General features: G+C 40.2%; 1 protein-coding gene across 5 annotated transcripts in view; it reads left to right on the top strand.

The window, feature by feature from the left end:
* Positions 1–19883, top strand: part of SIAH1 (siah E3 ubiquitin protein ligase 1) — a 106087-nt gene that overhangs the window by 63570 nt on the left and 22634 nt on the right. Inside the window, exon 1 of one of the 5 annotated variants that reach the window (XM_084644295.1) lies at positions 9742–9961. The exons of 1 other annotated variant lie outside the window; for it this stretch is intronic. Coding sequence is in view for 1 of the 4 variants with exons in the window: in XM_084644292.1 (XP_084500418.1) it covers positions 9884–9917 (34 nt within the window). In the remaining 3 variants the exon portion in view is untranslated. Of the gene's footprint in view, positions 1–9741; positions 9962–10253; positions 10518–19883 lie in introns of those variants that run through there. 3 more of the 5 variants (XM_084644292.1, XM_084644296.1, XM_084644294.1) reach the window with 3 other exon arrangements.

The following is a 19883-nucleotide window of genomic DNA, read 5'->3' on the forward strand; positions in this document are numbered from 1 at the left end:
GCTGGTGATAGCCCATCCAAAGTGACAACTCTCTACACAATGTGAGAAAACCTGGATTTGTGCTGGAAATGGCCCACCTTGATTATCATGCACATTGTAGGGAGAGTGGTCACTTTGGATGAGCTATTACCAGCAGGATAGTGAGTTTGTGTGTGTGGTTTTTGGGAGGGGGGTGAGGGGGTGAGAGAACCTGGATTTGTGCAGGAAATGGCCCAACTTGATTATCATGCACATTGTGTAGAGAGTTGTCACTTTGGATGAGCTATCACCAGCAGGAGAGTGAATTTGTGTGGGGGGATGGAGGGTGAGAAAACCTGGATTTGTGCTGGAAATGGCCCAACTTGATTATCATACACATTGTAAGGAGAGTGATCACTTTAGATAAGCTATTACCAGCAGGACAGTGGGGGGGGAGGAAGTATTGTTTCATATTCTCTGTGTGTATATAAAGTCTGCTGCAGTTTCCACGGTATGCATCCGATGAAGTGAGCTGTAGCTCACGAAAGCTCATGCTCAAATAAATTGGTTAGTCTCTAAGGTGCCACAAGTACTCCTTTTCTTTTTGCGAATACAGACTAACACGGCTGTTACTCTGAAACCTGTCAGAACATATACAGTCACTCATCTAAAGATTTCTTCCTCCAACCATGTCTTTTTCTTTTTTTCAAGAGAAACTTTAGTTATTTAAATTAATCATTGTAGAGAACATTGAAACAAAAAATGCAGTAAAAGCCTTGGCATCAGTCCTACTAAATACTGTTAATATCAGTTGAGTTAAAAACAAGGGGCCAGATCCTCAGCAGTGTAAACTAAGCTAACTCCATTTAAGTCAATGGAGTTATGCTGATTTACACCAACTGAGGATCTGGCCAGAGAGATCCTGGGACAGATTCTGACCTCAGTTACACCAGTGTAATTAGAATAACTCTACTGGAGTTAATCTAGATTTACATAGGTGTAAATCACATAAGAATCTGACCTGCTGTCTCCTAAATAAGAAAAGAAAGTTGTTCACTGGCAATAGATACAAAAGTTACTCCTGAAGCATGTGATACGTCTGACAAGGGTGGGTGGTGGGGAGGGGGAAATAAGTGGACTTCCAACTGTATCTCCCTCCATAATTTCTTCTGCCAAAAGATAGAGCCCAATCCATCAGCAGCCCGCCAAGGCAACTGCTGTTGCTGGAGACAGATGCAGGCTGTTAGAGCCGTTCCTGGTATTCTACTGTTGCCAGAGAGAAACATAGTACCTGCAGGGATCTCAGATTGTGTGTTACTAGTAGAGTGTGCTACTTTCAGCCTCTCCCTTGTTTCAGTGTAGAAGGGAGTCAGTCTCCCTCACTTGATCCTGCTACATTAGAACTTTGTGGCATGAGTCATTTCATTCATTACTAGTGCATTGCCTTAAGTTTTTCAACTGATTTACTACTTTGTTATTCTATTGATTAGGAATGTATATTATGGTATATGCCTAAAGGTCCTAGTTGGGATGTTAGCGGTATTGTGCTGGGCACTGTACAAATATAGAAGATACAATTCCTACCATGGAAAGGTTTACAATCTAAAGGATGCATCTCCCCCCATCTTTATACTACATCTATAAATCCAACAAGGAGGCACACTGCTAATATTAGTATTCATGGAAGTTGTGTGCCCTAAGGAGACTACACACATAAGATTTCAGAACAGATTTGTGCAAGAATTCAGAACTATAACCATCATCTCTACAGATGTAATTTTGAGTGATGTTACCATGTTCCACTCCCAGGGCATCCCTTAAGGGTAGGGATGGGATCTTTCCATGCACCCACATCAGATCTGTGACATCCAGGCATTCCACCACACGAGTCATAAGAGTCTGAGCCCTCTAACTGAGCCCCAGATAGTCCAGTCCTTCTGGTATTGTCAACAGACACAAATGAACTGTCTCCCCAGCATGGTAGGACTCTCATTCTTCAGAGGGTTTCTAGTAAGTTGTGGCCCCAACTAGGCTCACAGTTCATATAGAATAGTAGTCTTACAATAGTGGTTCAACACTAGGATCAGCCAGCCTGCTCACCCACCCACATTTCCAGCAGGGGCTAAAATACAGCAGTCACCCAAGAAGCACTTGCTTCAGTCTGCCCTTCTCTACACACTGAGGAGTAAAAATCTCCTCTGGTCAATGCAACCTTATTATGTTCTCCCCTTTTAAGCTTTTCCCTCCAAGTCTGACATCTCTTACAGGTATAGGGAGGCAGGGCTGATTGCATCCACATTAGCTCAGTAACTCCATATTGCCCAGTGTGGGGTTTGTAACCCCATCACACTGACTTTAGAATATTATATTATAAAATCTTCATTGGGTTAAAATAAGGGCTGAGCCTTCCTATAGTGCAAGGAAATACATTTTATTGGCTATTGAGTGCTAACGCTTAAATAAAGAAATTTAATAACAGGAATTTACTAGGGCTATTTCAGCCACATAATAGCAGACACCCATTTGCTTCCCTCCCTTGCTAAAAAAAGCAAGACAATAGTTGCCTATAGGGCATGACACACTTAAGCATTTCCACTGAGCTCCATGAACTCACAATGAGTCAGATACCAGCATAAGGTTGAAAATAAACAGGATTGTTAGAAACCTTACCACATCCAAATTTTTTTCTAACAGTGTCAAAGTCACATAAAAAAACCCCATGAGAACAGCCTAATCCTGAAATTTCTACATAGTAAGACAGCTACAACTCAAGATTCAAGGGCCAAGCATCAAAGAGGGAATGAACAGGGACTATGAGATGGTTGAGAAAAGGTGAGATGTACACTAATTACACATTGCTCCCAAAGAGCTAATCCAATATTGCATCTTGGGCCCTGATTCTGCAAACACATATATACGTACTTAACTTCACAAACATAAGTAATTCCATTGACTTCAATGGGCCTATGCACGTGCGTAACATTTACGCACGTGCATAAGTATTTGCAGGATTGAGGCATTAGAAGTAATTTCTTAGGAAACCCTGAAGAGTGGTTCCTATGAGGTCCTAAAAATCCATATTACAAAATATACTTATATGTTTCTGATAAAAGGAATTATTGCCAAAGTAATCAGCAGTTATTAAAAGATCAGTGTGAACTTAATTTTTTTTTAATTGATGAATTAGGAAAAACCAAACAAACCAGTTTTCTGACAGAACACTTTTTCAATAGTGTCTGATTTTTTTTAGTCAGTAAATAATATTTTGTGTGGCTCCCTTTTTGTTGTTTTGAAGGGTGCTTTGGGTAGACCCATAGCAACACTAAACATTCTTGTATTTCCCTTTTCTCTTTGTACAATGCCTGTCTTCTGCCTATTCTCTCTCTGTTTCAGCTATGTTGTTGCTGTTACTGGTAAACATCCTCTTGCAGAGCCTGAGGAAGGGCACAAATCATAAACCAAATAGTTAAAATAATTATACACAAAGTACTGTCGAGTGCACAAAGTTAAAAATAAAACAGAAGAGAATTTTAAAATAATCACCAATCTCTTTTATTTATAGTAAATTTAGGGATTACTTATGACAATTGTAAGTACGAAACGTTCACATGACAATGTGATTTTTCAAGTTGTGTCCTTTTAAATGATGATCGAAGACTTGCCACTGCAGATTTCCTCATCCAGCTACACTATAACTAGAATGCAAATGCTTCCTGTGTGGCTGGTTGCTAGTTAGGCTCTGATCCTGCAAACATTTACACACATGCTTAACTTCATTTACCGTGAGTAATCCCACTGAAGTCAACTGGCACATCAGGATTATCAATCCCAAATAATCTAAAATGATGACTCAGACTGCAGAAATCACAAGATTTGCTTAAAAATCACGAGACATTTAAAATAATAAATGTGTGTTTGTGGGGGGGTATTTGTCTTTGTGCTTTTGAAACTTTACGATTCACATTTTCAAGCTTTTCTCTGTAACCCCTTTTTAAAATGAAAACTGAGATTCTCAAGTAATCATCTGTGTCAGAAAAGCACCTTAGAAAAGTATCAAATATGCAAGACTCACGATAAAATCATGAGTTGGCAACACTGCACATGTCTAAGTTTTTGCAGATTTGGGGTCTTAAAGCTTACATTTTTCAGGAAATCTGTAAAAATGTGTAGAAAGTAGGTTTAGTCCAACAGCCCTTATATGGAGATCTTTAGCCTATCCCTAAATTCCTTTCTTGTGATATTTTATATTGTTTGCTCAGAATATCATGCTACTATGTAAATTAAACTACCACATCTAAGAAGTAACGATCAGTGTTTACATGTGAAAAAGTAAGATGGCTCTTTTATTAACACATTTTTCACATTTAAACATATTATGATACTGTCAGCTTCTTTGCTTTCCAAGTTCCTAAATAACACAGATAGAAAATGCACTGAGGAGTGTGAATGAAACAAAGTAGTCTTACTAGCAATGAGAAACCAGTAACAAATTTACAATATTACTGTACCCCAAAACCCTAAGAATGCTCTTGGATGTTTGCACTCACAGTCGCTATTGTCTTTCTTTCCATGATACTGTGAGACATGAACTGCAAAAACCATATGTGGTTTAACCAATGGGTAATTTTCTAACAATATTTGCTATTTATGGGGAGGATGATCATTGGCTAAATCAAAACAAAAATAAAATGAAACAGATTGGGGCTTGTATTTATGGTAAATAATGTATCACTTTGCAGAAATAGCTTAAATATTCCATAGAGTCTAGTATTTTTTGTTGCAAAATGTTTAAAAACAACATATTCAGAATTACAGTAGATGTAATTAAGGCCAAGTAATTTAGTGTTATCACCCTCTTATTGCCTGTTTTGCATTGCATTCTTTGTCCGTATTTTATAGAGTTGCTTTGTCCAACTCTATAAAATATGCTTCCAAAATTCAATATTTAAATTGTTTTATTCCATAGAAAAGATACTACAGCACCTCCAAGGTACCCATCATGCCACTGACAGAATGGCTCTTTCTTCAATTGATGTATTGTATTACCTTCCACAATTTCACTTACTCATATCCTTCTCAAAGAAAGCATACATAAGTTGTGTGTCATTCTGAACTTGATCTTTTAGGTGCTGAGTATTCTGGTCCCAATATAGCAAAGCACTTAGGATGGGATTTTCAGAAGTGCCTAAGGGAGTTAGGCACTCAATTCCTTTAGAGTCTTTTGAAAATCACACTCTTAAGCAAGTAATTAACTGTAAGCATGTGAGCAGTCCCATTAGCTTCAATGGTACTACTCATAAATTTAAAATTGAGCATGTGCCCATGTGCTTTGTTTGGTTGGGACTAGAGTGCGCAGAATCTGGCAGTATCAAACCTTGTATGAATGTTGAGAAAGGATGCTGGACTTCTGCCCTACCAGCTGGATTCAGCTACAAAATCTGAGCATCGATCTCTCCACCCACTGGCTACCATACTTCTCAGCCTCAAACAGTGAGAAATCTCAAGGCAGACCTGCCAAGTTTTACTCACTGTTGAGAAAAGATTAATTCATTTGTGCTTAATTTATGCCAGTTTTGAAAGTATTTGACTCTTGTAATGAAGGTCTTACAGTGTGTTTCATTGAGAGTTTCAAAATATCACTCCTCATTTTTTAAAATCACATGCATTTAAATTTTTACAGTGTGAATGAGCCTTGTCAAGTGTTTTAGCAATAACTAAATAAAAATTAATTGGAATGTTTTTGTTTTTTTAGCTAATTAAATACAAAATAATAATATCTGTAAGGAAGGGAATGTTGTCTAAAGATTAGAGAAAAAATGAGGGTCTATTCTCAGGATGACATTCTGCATGACCTTAGATAAATTAATTTGCTTCTCTGTGCCTTACTTTCCATTTGTAAAATGGAAACAATAAAATGTATCTAGTCTTAGGTTTACTGAACTGATTAATTATCATAAGGTGTTTTAAGGTGTTTGGAGATACTTAAACTAAAAGAACTATAAATACAAAACATCATATTTTTGGACAAGACTAAAAAACTATGATCTGTGAAACTAGGTATAAGGTGTGTAATTTTCTTCATAACACAATAACTTTAACTCTGACGCAAAATAAATATTATTTTTATCAGTAAACATAATCTCTGAATATAAAAACAGAAACCCTTATGAAAATTATATTTACCCACGAATGATACATATATAGATCACCTTAAACTGCAAGTCCACATACATATATAATATTAACAAAAATGGATTGTACTATACACTTTTCCTACTAAACAATATATATAAAATTACTCTTATGAAACAGCAATTACTAAAAAAATTACTAAAAGTTCTTACAGTCACAAAACATATTAACTGATATTCCCTTAAAAGTAAATATTTAGATAACATAATGCAAAAAAATGAAAGTAGTATAAAAAAATCAACAATCCATAGGTCAGGGATAAGGTTGCTGTGAAACAACAATGATTTTTCCTTCTTTCTTTAAAGGGGATCCTAATCAGCATTATAACAAGAGTGTGATCTCAAACCTGGGCCCTGATCTTGCAAACATTATGCATATGCTTAAGCAATAAGTGTTTGCAGGATCAGGAGCTTAACTATGGAAATGCTACCTCCTCCCAATAATAAGCCACATAGACCTCTGGAGCTGGGACTAGAATTCTGGTCCTTGATCTCCAGAAATACCAGCTTCTACCGTTGGAACTAAAGGAAGATCTCTTTTAGTTATCACCTATAGAAGGCTCCTTACAATCTTTCTAAATTTCAGCCAGCCAATAGAGCACAATGTGTTTATACATACAGCGACTGACTCTACTCCATGTCGAAATCAATGAAAAAAAAATCCCCAAAATCTTCGGACATCATGTTGATGCACAACTTGGCCCACAACTATCCACAACAAAAATAATAATTTTGCTTAATCGCAACCTATTTTCTTCAAGAATAGCTGATGTACATTTTCAAGGAGATTTAACTATATAGAAAACTTGGTTGGACAATAACAAGTCATTTTTGAGCTGGAGACAAAAAATGGTTCAGACAAAAGTCATATTTTCAGATCAGAGTAACTCAAAAAGTCTCATGAATTTCCTACAAACATTGCAGAAATACTCTCACCGTAGTCTTTATATTAAATATGGTAATTTTTAGGCCAGAAGAATTTTCCATGCCAAAGTTATGAGGGTACTAAAATAGGCTTTATAATGGAAGCTGTTGCAACCTTAACTATGGATGGGTATCCAGTTTACCACACTGTTTACATGGAAATATTTCATGACCACCATATAAATACAAGATTTGGAGAGAGAATGGTGTGTGCAAAGCATTCATACTTCAAAGAAGTTTATTTTTCTATTATACATCTTTAAGTAGCCTTGTTTACACAAGGCAGGACTCAAAAATTGTGATATTGAAACTGATTGCAAAATCCTGCATCACTAAAAGGTACCTTCAACTTAATCCCAAATGTGAATGTATAAGGGTGAGGTTTAGCAGATCTGACATAATAGCCGCATACAAAAATAAGTGCTTTCTGGCCACTGAAAGGAACAAGTAGGCTATTGAAAACCATCTGGCTAACAAATTAAAATAGACAACAGAAAACTGTCCAGTCATTAAGTGATAAATCAAGAAACATCATTACAAATATACATATACAAACTGTATTAAAATAAAAAATATACATGGTTATCCTCTTCCAAACTTCTGAAAGACTTTAGCCAACATGGAGAATTGGGTCCTGATCCGCCAAGGGGCTTAAACACATGTGACTTTAAGCATGTGAATACTTACACTGACTTCATTAGGTTTACTCAGATGGTGAAAATTGTTATGCATGTGCTTAAGTGCTTTGCTGGACTGGGGCCTAAAGTGGATTTTGTAGTCACTAATGAGAAAGCTGGCATAAGATGAGAAACTGTGGCATTTTTTCCATAATCATGTGGGCCCTGATCCTGCCAGTGCTCATGCACATTTTTGACTTTGCTCATGTGAGTAGTTGTTTGAAGTCAAGAGAATTCTTATGTGAATTAAATTAAGCTTGTGCATACATGCAAAATTAGGCCCATAGAAAGGTACTGTTGAAGGGCCTGCTCCAGATGAAATCAGTAGGAATTTTACCATTGACTTAAATTAGGGAAAGACTAGACACTAAGACCCCTGTCCTGCAAGCATTTAAATACAAGCATAACTTTAGACATATGATTAGTTCCATTGAGCCAAAAGGGACTACTCAGATGTGTAAAGTTACTCACACGCTTGTTTGCAGGATTGGGGCCTAAGGCAGCAAAATGGAGAAGAAAGGTGTGACTATGTTTAGATGCAGGTGGAGGTAATGCTAATACATGTACTATAAATTGTTTGGCTTGAGCTACTTTTTCTCTTCCTTTTTTTCTATTTTGTCATCAAGTTAAAAATCACATTTCTGTCTGAAAATTTATCTACTATTGTTACAAGTAACACCAAAGATTACTATAAATGAAAAAGCAGGAGAAAAAAATAATTAATGTATTAGACAGCACTCTGTTTAAAGACCATTTCACTGTTTCAGTGAATGAGACAAGGGTCCTATGGAAAAATAGTATGTGATCATGTAATTACAGACTGTATCATGTTGCATATGCACAGAGGTGGCTGCATTAAGGTTGCATGGGCAATTTTAATTCTTGCATGTCTTAACTTTCAAGTGCTTGACTTTACAACCAAAATAATGTTCTTTTAACGTAAATTGTTGGATGTAGTTCTATAAGAGTTAAAGATTTTTTTTTTAAAGAAGTCACACATTCAGTAATGGACAGGTATTTCTTAAGTAGGGCCCTTTGTATTCCACAATGCCATGGATGCGCTATCCCCATGACAACTTCCAAATGCAGTTATATGCAATTATAAAATTTTTTTTTGCGTATTTAAAACTAAAATGTGGGAACACCATAAAATTGGTTTAGATTATATGCTACTCTTTACTTACGGTTACATTTGTGTAGTTAAATTGGTTTAGAAACTGATGTAGTTAAGTCAGTGCAACTCTTTGTGTTATACTCTTAAATCATTTTGAGCGTGGCTTATATTGGTTTAACTTAAGTCCATACAAGTGGATTGCATTGATTTAACTACATCGATTTCAAAACTGATTTAAATAAAACAGTACAACCTTTTTTGTGCATAAGATAAGGCATTAATGTAGGGCCTATGTCCTTTCCCTTTGTAAAGTCCTTAATTCTGTGGTCCCAGATTCATGCAGACCCCCACGTAAAGATTTGCTTGTGCAGATCTATTGCAGGATGAAGACCCTTGGCACAGGGATCTCTTAATGGATTTTCGACATCACACTTTGGAGTGCTATCATATAATTAGCAATTTAGAGCAACTAATATGTTTACAACTCATGAATGTTATGATAAATTTTTGCCTTAATAGAATTGAAAACCAAGGGTAAGCATATCCAGTAAATGAAGGTGTAACTATAATGTGGGTAGGCATATCTGTGCTAGCTTTAATCTAGCTAGTACAGGTAATAATAGAAGTGAAGATGCGGTGGAACAAGCTTCAGCTCAGGCTACCTGCAGCAGTACAAGCCTGCCAGGGATATATTCAGGGTATGTATGTAGCCTGCATGACAGTCACAGCTTCATTTGCTGTGTAGACGTACCTGATCACAGAAAACAAGTAAATAATTAAAGTGAGACGATAAAAGGTGCAGAACAAGTGCAGAGTCTGCAAGGGGGGCAGGGCTAGTGACCTGAAGTCATGCGGGACTCTCTGTGCACACCAGCACAGACGGCTCAGCACTTTTTGAGGCAAACTAATAATGGGTCACGTGGATGTGATAAGACCCCAACGACGGGGGACACAGAACAGCCATTGTGTCAAGACACCGAGGGGCAGAAACAACTTTTCAGCCCCGCGTGGGATCTGACATGGTCCTGAGAGAGCTGGGCAGATGCAGAAGAGGTGACAAGGCTCCGCGGCCTAACAGGGGATAAAAAACAACACAGGTGGGGCAGGAGGGACCCCCTGGGAACTGGAGGGACCTGCTGTGGTCCCGGTGCGCACTCGGCAGAGCTCTGGCTGACCCGTTTAGGGGGACGGGGGCTGTTGGGGACACGGGGTTCGGCGTGCTGGGGGGGCTGCCTGAGGTCCTGGCGGGCCCGCGTATTGGGGTGCCGCTGGAGTGACAAGGTGCCCGTGGCTGACGGGCCCGCTGGGATCGCCGGCCCGCGATGAGGTCACCCGCGGGCTCCCGAGGCCTATGAGAAGCCGGCGGGCTGCGTGCGCGTGCGCGGAGGCCGCTACCGGGGTGCGCGCCTCCGCCGCCCGCGTCGGGAACTGGGAGCGCGCGTCGCTGGCGGACTGTGCATCGCGGCAGGCCGGCGCGCTCCCGTGCGTGGCGGTGTCTCCTCGGCCGGCGGGCGGGAGGGAAGGAGCGAGCGGTTGGTTTGTCGGGCCGGGCCCCAGCCGTGTCGGCGAGAGCCTCGTAGCGAGTCGCCCCGCAGCCGGGACGGTAAGGGGGAGCCAGGCCGCTTGCAGCGTGGTCCCGCCCAGCGCCCACAGGTGAGCGGGGAGGGAGACCGGGCGGCCCCTGAGGGGCAGGGATCTCTCGCGGCGGCGGCCTTCACCCCCCTCAGTGCCCGCCCGGGCGGCCCCCGCGGAGGGCTGGTGGTCGCCGCGCCCGGGGGAGGCCCCGTCCGAGCCCCAGGGGCGGGAGAGTCGCTGCGGCTGCAGAGAAGACTCGGGACAAGGCCCCGCCGCGGCCTAAGCGCAGCCTCGGCGCCCGGCTTCCTCTTCCCGGGAGTAGCCAGCCCGCCGGGCTCCAGCTGCGAGGGGCCAGGGGAGCCGCGGGCGCGGCGCTGAAGGGCGGGCGGGGGTCCCCCTCACAGCGCCAGGCCCGAGTCTCCATGGCTGGGGACAGCGAGCCCGTGTCGAGGTCGGCTCTCGGGTCCGGGGTCTGTGTGCCTGGGGAAGGCGAGCTCGCCTCTGTCACCAGTCCGAGGCAGCCTGGAGCTCGCCTGCTGGCTGCGGACGGAGGGGTTTGTTTTGAGGCCATGTGTGGGCCCTGGGGGCACGGTGGAGGCGCTGCTCCGCCTCCGGGGCTGCCCCTTTGTGAGCCCGGCCTCGTTGACTCGTGCTTTGTGTCTGTGCTGCTGGACTGGAGCCGAGTTCGGAGCTCGCAGCCGGCATGGCGAAGGTCGGCGGGGCCGCGGCGTGTCTGGGAGCCAGAGGGCTTGGGTGTGGGGGAGAGCTGCTAAGCCCTGTCTCAGGGGGTCTCAGTGAAACCAAAGGCTGGGGAGCCTCTGCCCCCTCCCATCACCTACTCCTCCATGGATCCCGATCACATGGGCTTCTGTGGAAGATAGGATCCTGGACTAGCTGGGCCAATGATCTGAACCCATATGGCAATTCCCGTGAGACCAAACGTCTCCATTCTCTTACCTCCACTGGGAGGAAGACAGAGGAGTTTTGCTCATCCTTTCCATCACTCTGCCCTTCCTTCCTGTGGTCCCAGCAACCCCAAGCCAGAGTGCCTCTGCTTTACTCTTCCATTTCTCCCCACTCCTCTACAGTTTAAATTAGCACTATCTAGTTTGCAGTGGTCTATTATTACTGTTTGTAGTAATGGACAAAATATAATAACCACTCATCAAACACAGAGGAAGAGAGTCCCCTCTTAGAGCAGTGTACAGATTAAAAATACAAAAACAAAAGGTGGGAGAACAGTTCCTTTGCATAATAGGCAAATGTCTTATGAATTACTTTGTCATTTATTTAAAGATAAAAATGCTAAACTGCTCTTCCAACATCCTCCTTCCACAATCCAGTCCTCTCTACCATATTCCCAGTTTCTGTACTTATCTCTTTCCTCCCCTGAGCAGTTCACTATAAGCTAAACAATGAAGTAGACTTAACTAGTTCCTTCTCTTTATCTCAGAAGTGGGGGCTCAGCAAGGTTTTAAATGAGGGTCATGGCTTTGTGGACTAGCAGCTCATGAAAGACATTCTGTACATTGGGTTCAACATGGAAGAAAGTATGGGAAGGGTCATGGGATAAGCAGAAAAATAGAGCAATGATGCTGGCTCTGTTGCTGGAGACCAAAGGCTTGGTGGAGCCTCTTCTCACCCCTAAATCTTTTAAACTGGGTCTAATGAGCTGAAGGTTTGAGGAATTTGACTTACATTCCTCTTAATGAAGCACTTGTCCAAAGAAATAGTGAAGGAGTACCTTCTAAGATCTATAAATTACTATACAGTCATTTGGGAGTAATATGGATCTTTATGAGGAAGTGGTTTAGTTAATTATAAAACAAATTTAGAGAATACATTTAACAGATAAGTCAAAGTAACTTTAGTTTTGCAACCTATTTTATGCTGATCTCTTGATGTGGAAACTGAACTAATTGTATAAATAAGATAATTGAATTAATCTGGATGTAATCTAATGTTCTTATCCATGACTAAAAGGGACTGCATCAGTTCTCTTTAACTTGAGCTAGTGGACAGTAGCAATCAATCTTAAAATTTAGAGCAACGCTATCATGTAGTTCAGGCCCAAAATTTAGGGATTTATTGGCCACACTATGTATTATAGTGGTTTTCTTTTTGGAATTTTGCTAAAAAAATGAGGACCAGAAAGAGAGATTCGGATAAGTGAGAAGGTGGTTACAAACAAAAGTGAAAATTAGTCAGTTCTGATTGTCAAATCTAAATGAAAACATAACCTGATGTAAGTTAAACTTCTGTCTTTTAGTTCTACTAAGTTAAGGTTTCTTAGTAACAAAGGTAAAGACATGTCAATGTCTTGTACAGTGACCCCTTTCAAGCAATTTACTTTGATTCTCAGATTGTAAACTTCTGAGGTATACATGCAACTTTTATCTTTAAAGAAATGTTGTTCACTTGTATATTTCTGTGAGGGTCTTAACTGGGTGCAGCCAAATGATCTCCCCAGCATATACTATATTACAACACAATCAGTAGAATACATGCCACACAAACAACACTGGGTAGTCATATTTTCAGGTAATAGCACAGGTTTACCTGATCTGTCATTCCATTAGCGCACATTTCTCAGTGGCAGAAGAGCTTTTAATTCAGTGATTTGGGGCATTTCATACCTTACTGAAATTTACCTAGTAATATGCTGTCAACATTTTAGAAGTGTTAGTGTAAAACAAACAGCTTGACTGCCAAAATAGCACTGATACATAATTTGCTCTTTTATAGTGCCTTATCTGTAGTAACTCCTGAATTCTAATCCAGACTGTGCACTGATTTTCTGTATGGCTTTGGGCAAGTCATTTCAACTGCATGCCTCATTACCATTATCTATAAAATGGGGATTCTTAACCATCTCACTATGATGTTGTGAGGGCTGGTTAATATTACTAAAGTGCTTTTATCATATAAAGAGCTAGATAAGTACAGTTAACCCTGGATACATGCACTTTGTTTTCTTGTGAGTGGTAGTGTAGGTAGGGGAGAGGGTGTAGGTCTGTGGTGGTATCACAGTGCTGAGAATTGAATATTGAATTTCAAGTTACTTCATTTCCCCAGTAAAAAATTGTTTAGTGTCAAAGCTGCAGAATCTAGCTCACTTTGTTTTTCTATATCTGGAATTGTATCAAACATTTACAGTACTACATATTTCCATGTAGTAAAACTGGTGCAAAATATATGTAGGCAAGTACATTTTAAAACAATAGCTGACAATTTCCTCCTTTTGTCTGTCTGACCTGAGGTCAGAATTCTGTATATTTTTCTGTATTAGTTGATGGCCATGTGAACACACAGCAAAGCAAGCAGATTGCAGCACCTTGCATTACTTAAGCTATTGGTGATGTCATCTGCTCTTGAAAGACAACAGAACTTTGAACTTCGGTCTTTGGTGTTGGCAAGTACTGTATAAAGCCTTTCAATTCACCTTTAAAGGTCTGCTCTGGCATTTGTGCATTATACTCAGTGAATTTTACGATTATACAAGGGATCCTAAATCAGACCCTAATACTGCAGTATGTGACTGCAACAGATTTTCAAATTAGTCAGTTTAAGTGTTGGGTTTTGAACACTGTGTACTCTAAACTGTGGATATCCTGAAAGGGAAGAATGTTTGAGTGGCATTTACATACTGTTTATGATAGGTTTCAGAGTAGCAGCTGTGTTAGTCTGTATCCACAAAAGGAACAGGAGTACTTGTGGCACTTTAGAGACTAACAGATTTATTTGGGCATAAGCTTTCGTGGGCTACAGCCCACTTCATCGGATGCATAGAAGGGAACACATATTAAGAAGATTTTATATATATATGCACACACACACACATACAGAGAAGGTGGAAGTTGCCATATAAACTGTAAGAGGCTAATTAATTAAGATGAGCTATTATCAGCTGGAGAAAAAACTTTTGTAGTGATAATTGAGATGGCCCATTTAGACAGTTGACAAGAAGGTGTGAGGATAGTTAACATATAGGGAAATACATTCAATATGTGTAATGACCCAGCCACTCCCAGTCTCTATTCAAACCCAAGGGAATGGTATCTAGTTTGCATATTAATTTAAGCTCCGCAATTTCTAAATGGGCCATCTTGATAATCACTACAAAAGTTTTTTTTCTCCTGCTGATAATAGCTCATCTTACTTAATTAGCCTCTTACAGTTTGTATGGCAACTTCCACCTTCTCTGAATGTGTGTGTATGTATGTGTATATATATCTTCTTACTGTATGTTCCATTCTGTGCATCTGATGAAGTGGGCTGTAGCCCCACGAAAGCTTATGCTCTAATAAATTTGTTAGTCTCTAAGGTGCCACAAGTACTCCTGTTCTTTTTACTGTTTATGATGTATTTTCAAACAGCTGCATTCAGAAGAGGGCCTTCAGATTTATGAAGGAAATGTCCATGTTAAGTGTGGTTAATGTACAGGCTCTCTAGAGTGTTAAATGATTTTTATTTACAAGGATGATTTTTAAAACTTGCTATTGAATTGTAAAGGGGAAAAAAACTTCGGAGTAAATTACTTTAACGTAATTTCCTGTGGATGGTGCCTCGCTTGATAATGTAGGTATGTTAAAATGCTTATCTTTATTGTTCCTGTTTACTATAAATCACAATCTTTGTTTCTGTATTTAGAGGAAGTTCTCTATTAGCTTTACTATGGTAAGCTCCTTTTTTATAAATCTCATTAAAATTTGCTGTAGGGTGAAACTTGATATACGATCTTGGTTTGAAAGGGAATTTTAAAATTTATCAGCATTTGTGTGCTTTGTCTGTTTTTATCGCTCAAATAGCATAACTTTTAAAGTGCAATGCTTAATCATTATTCTCTATTAATAGATTAACGTTTTGAAAAGGTAGAATAGTGAAGTTTGTAGTCTTTTACACGTTATTGCCCACTGAGACACTGGGGGTGGAGGCTATGGTCATTCAATCAGTGCAATGAACCTCAAATTAAATGTTTGCTTAGGCCTTGAGATGGTAGATTGTCATGGCTTCATTGTTCCTTTCCTATTTAGTAAAACATTCTGATTTATATTTTCCCCAAATGGCTGCAGTTCTGCAATCTTTTGAGAAACATGACATTAGGAAAGTTTACAAAAATGAAGATTTTTAAAAAGTGCTAATAAGAATAATCAGGAACAAACTAACACATGCAAATGTATTGTGGCAATGTTTTTCCATAGGTACACTTGAAATTTGATGTATAACTTGTTACTAAGGCCTTGGTCTTGCCATGAGTTCTGTGTGAGTGGAGGAGCCCCATTAACTTCAGTGGAGTTCTGCACAGGGATACACCTGCATAGAATTCGATTTAAGATTGGGGGCAGATTCCTTGTCTAAACACAAGCTGCACTAGTTTAAATCCATTTAAAAGTCAGTTTTAGTTAAGCAAGTGCAACTTTGGTCCGTAGACAGGGCCCTAATCTTTTCTTTTTACCCTCATCCTTAAAGTATGGTTCTTTTCTGATAAGTAGCTGTAAAAATGGCATCTTATTCAATAGTTTTGCTCTTTGTATCTATTCAGAGACACACCTGCTTATTTTTAGTTACCAAAATATGATTTTAAAACTTTTTATTCCTTATAGCACTACAGACCCAACATAGGTGAGAGCTGGATTCTGTTCCTTCTTGTGCATCGACATAATTGTTTATAACAGTGTTTTTCAACCTTTTTTCATTTGCAGACCCCTAAACACTTCAAATGGAGGTGCAGACCCCTTTGGAAATTTTAGACAATCTGTGGACCTCCAAGGGTCTGCAGACCACAGGTCGAAAACCAGTGTTCTTTGTTAATGGCAACCTTTTGAGGACCCCTTAGACATAGTCTGTGGACCTCAGGTTTAAAACCATGGGTTTATAGCATTCTAATCACTTATATCTGTGCAACATTGATGGCAATGGGGTTACACAAAATGAATATTGGTTACACAGGTGTGACTGAGGGGATAGTTTGGCTTGCAGAACAGGTGGAGTTCATAGGGCTGACAGAAGAAACATTGTTTTACTTGTAAAGTGAGCATGTTTGGTACATGACTGATGCCATTTTCAGTCACTTTTGAGTGCAAAACTTCCAAGTAAATTGTAATGTCCTCATAATTACAAAAAAAACCCCAACATCAAACCCCCCTCCTGCACCTCCAACTGTTAAAACATCCTTTTAGGTTGCAAAGTCAAGGACTCGGAAGTTAGAAAATGCAGAATTTATGATGCTAGTACAACCTTAATTCTATCAGTTTTCCTGAGCAATGGAAGAGAGAAGTGAAATGGTGATTTTTAGCAGTTTATAATTTGGCTAAATCTGAACAAAATATCCTGGGACAAAGCCTTTGGGTTAGGGAAGAGTATTTTCTTTCTCCTCGCTTAATTTGAAAGGCCAGCCTCATACAATGGAACCTGTTCTTAGAACTTCACAAAAAAGGTCACAAGAATCTTTGAAAAGTGTTAGCCTTCATATAGAGGTTGCTACCAGCACTCCCTAAAATAAAGATGGTAAATTTCCAGACGTGTAGTCTGAAGTTTTTTATCGTCAGGGCAGATACAAGACAGTTGATGAGGGAGGGTATTGTAAACTTCTTCCAGTTTTCCTCATCCATGACTTACAGAGACCATTATTAGGCCTGACTATAGTTCAGCGCTCATGTCCATTTGGATGTTAAGGAGTACTTGTGGCACCTTAGTGACTAACAAATTTATTTGAGCATAAGCTTTAGTGAGCTACAGCTGTAGCTCATGAAAGCTTATGCTCAAATAAATTTGTTAGTCTCTAAGGTGCCACAAGTACTCCTTTCCTTTTTGTGAATACAGACTAACACGGCTGCTACTCTGAAACCTGTCATTTGGATGTTAGTTTCTCTTCTGGGCAAGTGGAATGCTTGTCAGCAACAATTATATTGTGGAAATGGTTTACTTTAACAATAGGACTGAGACTACCAACTCACTTTGCATAGGCCATCAGACAGCAGTGACTTTTGGTTACTACCAAACTGGGCTAGATTTGAATACATGATCTAAAATGGTTAGTGTTTCAGTGTTCTCATTACCAATATCCTGAGCCTTCAGTTCCTCGTAACTCTGTTTCTATCTTGTGTACTTACTGTAGTACTGAGCATTTCGTATCACTAATATATTTGAACATCCCTGTGAGGCAGGCAGTACTATTATCTCCAATTTTCAGATGGAGAGCTGAGGCACACTTACTTGCCCAAGGTCACACGGAAAATTTGTGGGCGAGTAGGGACCTGAACCCAGGTTTCCCAAGTCCCAGGCTAGCACCCTAAAGACTGTACCATCCTTGCCAATGGTCTTACAATTTTTTTAGGTTTCAAGGAATCCTGAAACTTTGTGTGTAATGTGGTTGTCTAAGGAGCCAACAGTTCAGGCTGTTTTTGCTTGTTGTACCTCAGGGTGATATTCTTGGCTAAAGAGCACGAAAGCAGTCCTTGTTTATGAGGTAAAGCCCCATTTATTTTAATGCATATAGTTCATAAAAAGCATGCTCTACAGGCCAGTAGGAACTAGAAGCAATGCAAAAACAGCACACATTTAGTACTAGTGAGCAGAAAATCAGGGAGAGTTACTTGTAAGTAATCTCTTCTGAGTTAAAGAACAGTACTGATGTATATGTAGAAAGTGTTAAGAAATTAAATGCTTAGGAATTTAAGATGATCAGGGATGTAGGAATACCAATAAACTCTTATGGCAAGAGCATATATTATAATGAATTGAGACCACTTCAGTGCTCTTCTGTTTTACCTGTAGCATATCAGCAAGATATAAATAGTCTAGTATTTAATTTAATGGAGAATAAACACTCCACATCAAATTCCAAAACTTCTTTCATCTATTTAAAATACATATTTTAAAATGTTCCAGCAGCTTCAAAATGACCATTTTAAATGTGGGCTTGCATCTTGTTCTTACGTCACTCTGTGATTCATCACTCTGTCCTTCAGGGACATGTTACAATTAAAATAAGGAACACACAGGTTTTTGCAAAGGAACTATTTATACACACGTGTTCTTTTTGAAAGCAGAAGAGTTACAGATCTATAGAAAAAATAACAAACACTTGGCTCCATCAGTTTCCTTACCAGTCCTGGGAGTCTTTTGGTCAGAGGTCTGTCTTCATTCAGGCTAGGTGGAGAGTTCCTTGAGCCACGTTAGCCTTTGTCAGTATGATCCTCCAGGTTTTTAGGAGTGGGCCACTGTAGTCCTAAGTTGATAATTGTGGCCGTCTGGTAGCAATACTTGTGTTTTTGGATTGCTGCTTTTCTATTATGAAGCACTCCCATATAAAGGGGGAATAAAAAGTAAGATCTCTGTCATAACCTGGCCTAGTTCCATTCCCTCTAAACAAATACCAGCCTGTTGTGAGGGATCCAACTGCTGAGTCCCATGTGCTGCTAAGCTCCCTGGGTCTGGGTAGTGACTTATGACTATTCTTAATTCCGGGATACTCAGGTACATGTTGCTGGTCTGATAACCTGTCTTGGCAGTGGAGACTCTGCAGTGGATCCTGAAACCAGTGCTTCAGCCCTCATGTGTTTATGCATACTCTCACCAGAGCTCCACCCTTGTGGTTTAACGCTTAATAGATCTTTGACAGATAAAATAAGGAACATAGGCTTTGTACCAGAACTTAACCATACACACACTCTTCACTTTTTGGCTACATCTACACTTCACACCTGTGGCAGTGGCATGTAGTTTACCTGTAGCTACACATCACAGCAAAAAGAATACTGTGTCCACACTGCTGTGTGTAGCTCCATGTATCGGTGAGAGGCTGCAGAAGGTAGTCAATTGGGAAAGGCTGCAGCAGCTCCTCACTGCTGGAACGTTTCATTGCAGCGAGAAAAGGCTCTGATGCGGGGAGGCCTTTCCCAAGTGCCTCCCCATTTCCTTCACCTTTTTTCCACTGTCTGAGTCATTCTCTGTGGTGTGGAAGAGTTTCAGCAGTGTGGACGCAGTGTAGCTGGGGTAGCATGGCTTAGGCGAGTCAAGAAACATATCACACTTCAGATGTGTCTTTGCTCATCTAACCCTTGCCTCACAGTCTGCACTGCTCTTTATAACCATGCTGGGAGGGCTGCCTGGGTATACACTGCCCCTGAAAGAAGTGTGCAATGTATATGCACCCTTTGATAGCACAAAAGGTAGGTAGATCTATGCCTAAAAGGGGAACTCTTGAGGAATTGGGTGGCATATTACCTCTATGTTTGGCACTGAGTCAACCACTGCTGGAACACTGTGTCCAATTCTGTATTCAAGAAGAATATAGCTTGCAGAAGGTTCAGAGAAGAGTCACAAAAATTATTGAAGTATTGGAATACATGCTTACAGTGATAGACCCAAGGAGCTCAATCTATTTTGTTTAACAAAGAGAAGGTTAAGGGGTGACCTTGATTACAGTCTATATGTACCTTC

Source organism: Lepidochelys olivacea (genome assembly GCF_965140295.1).
Source record: "Lepidochelys olivacea isolate rLepOli2 genome assembly, chromosome: 12".
Taxonomy (NCBI): Eukaryota; Metazoa; Chordata; order Testudines; family Cheloniidae; genus Lepidochelys; species Lepidochelys olivacea.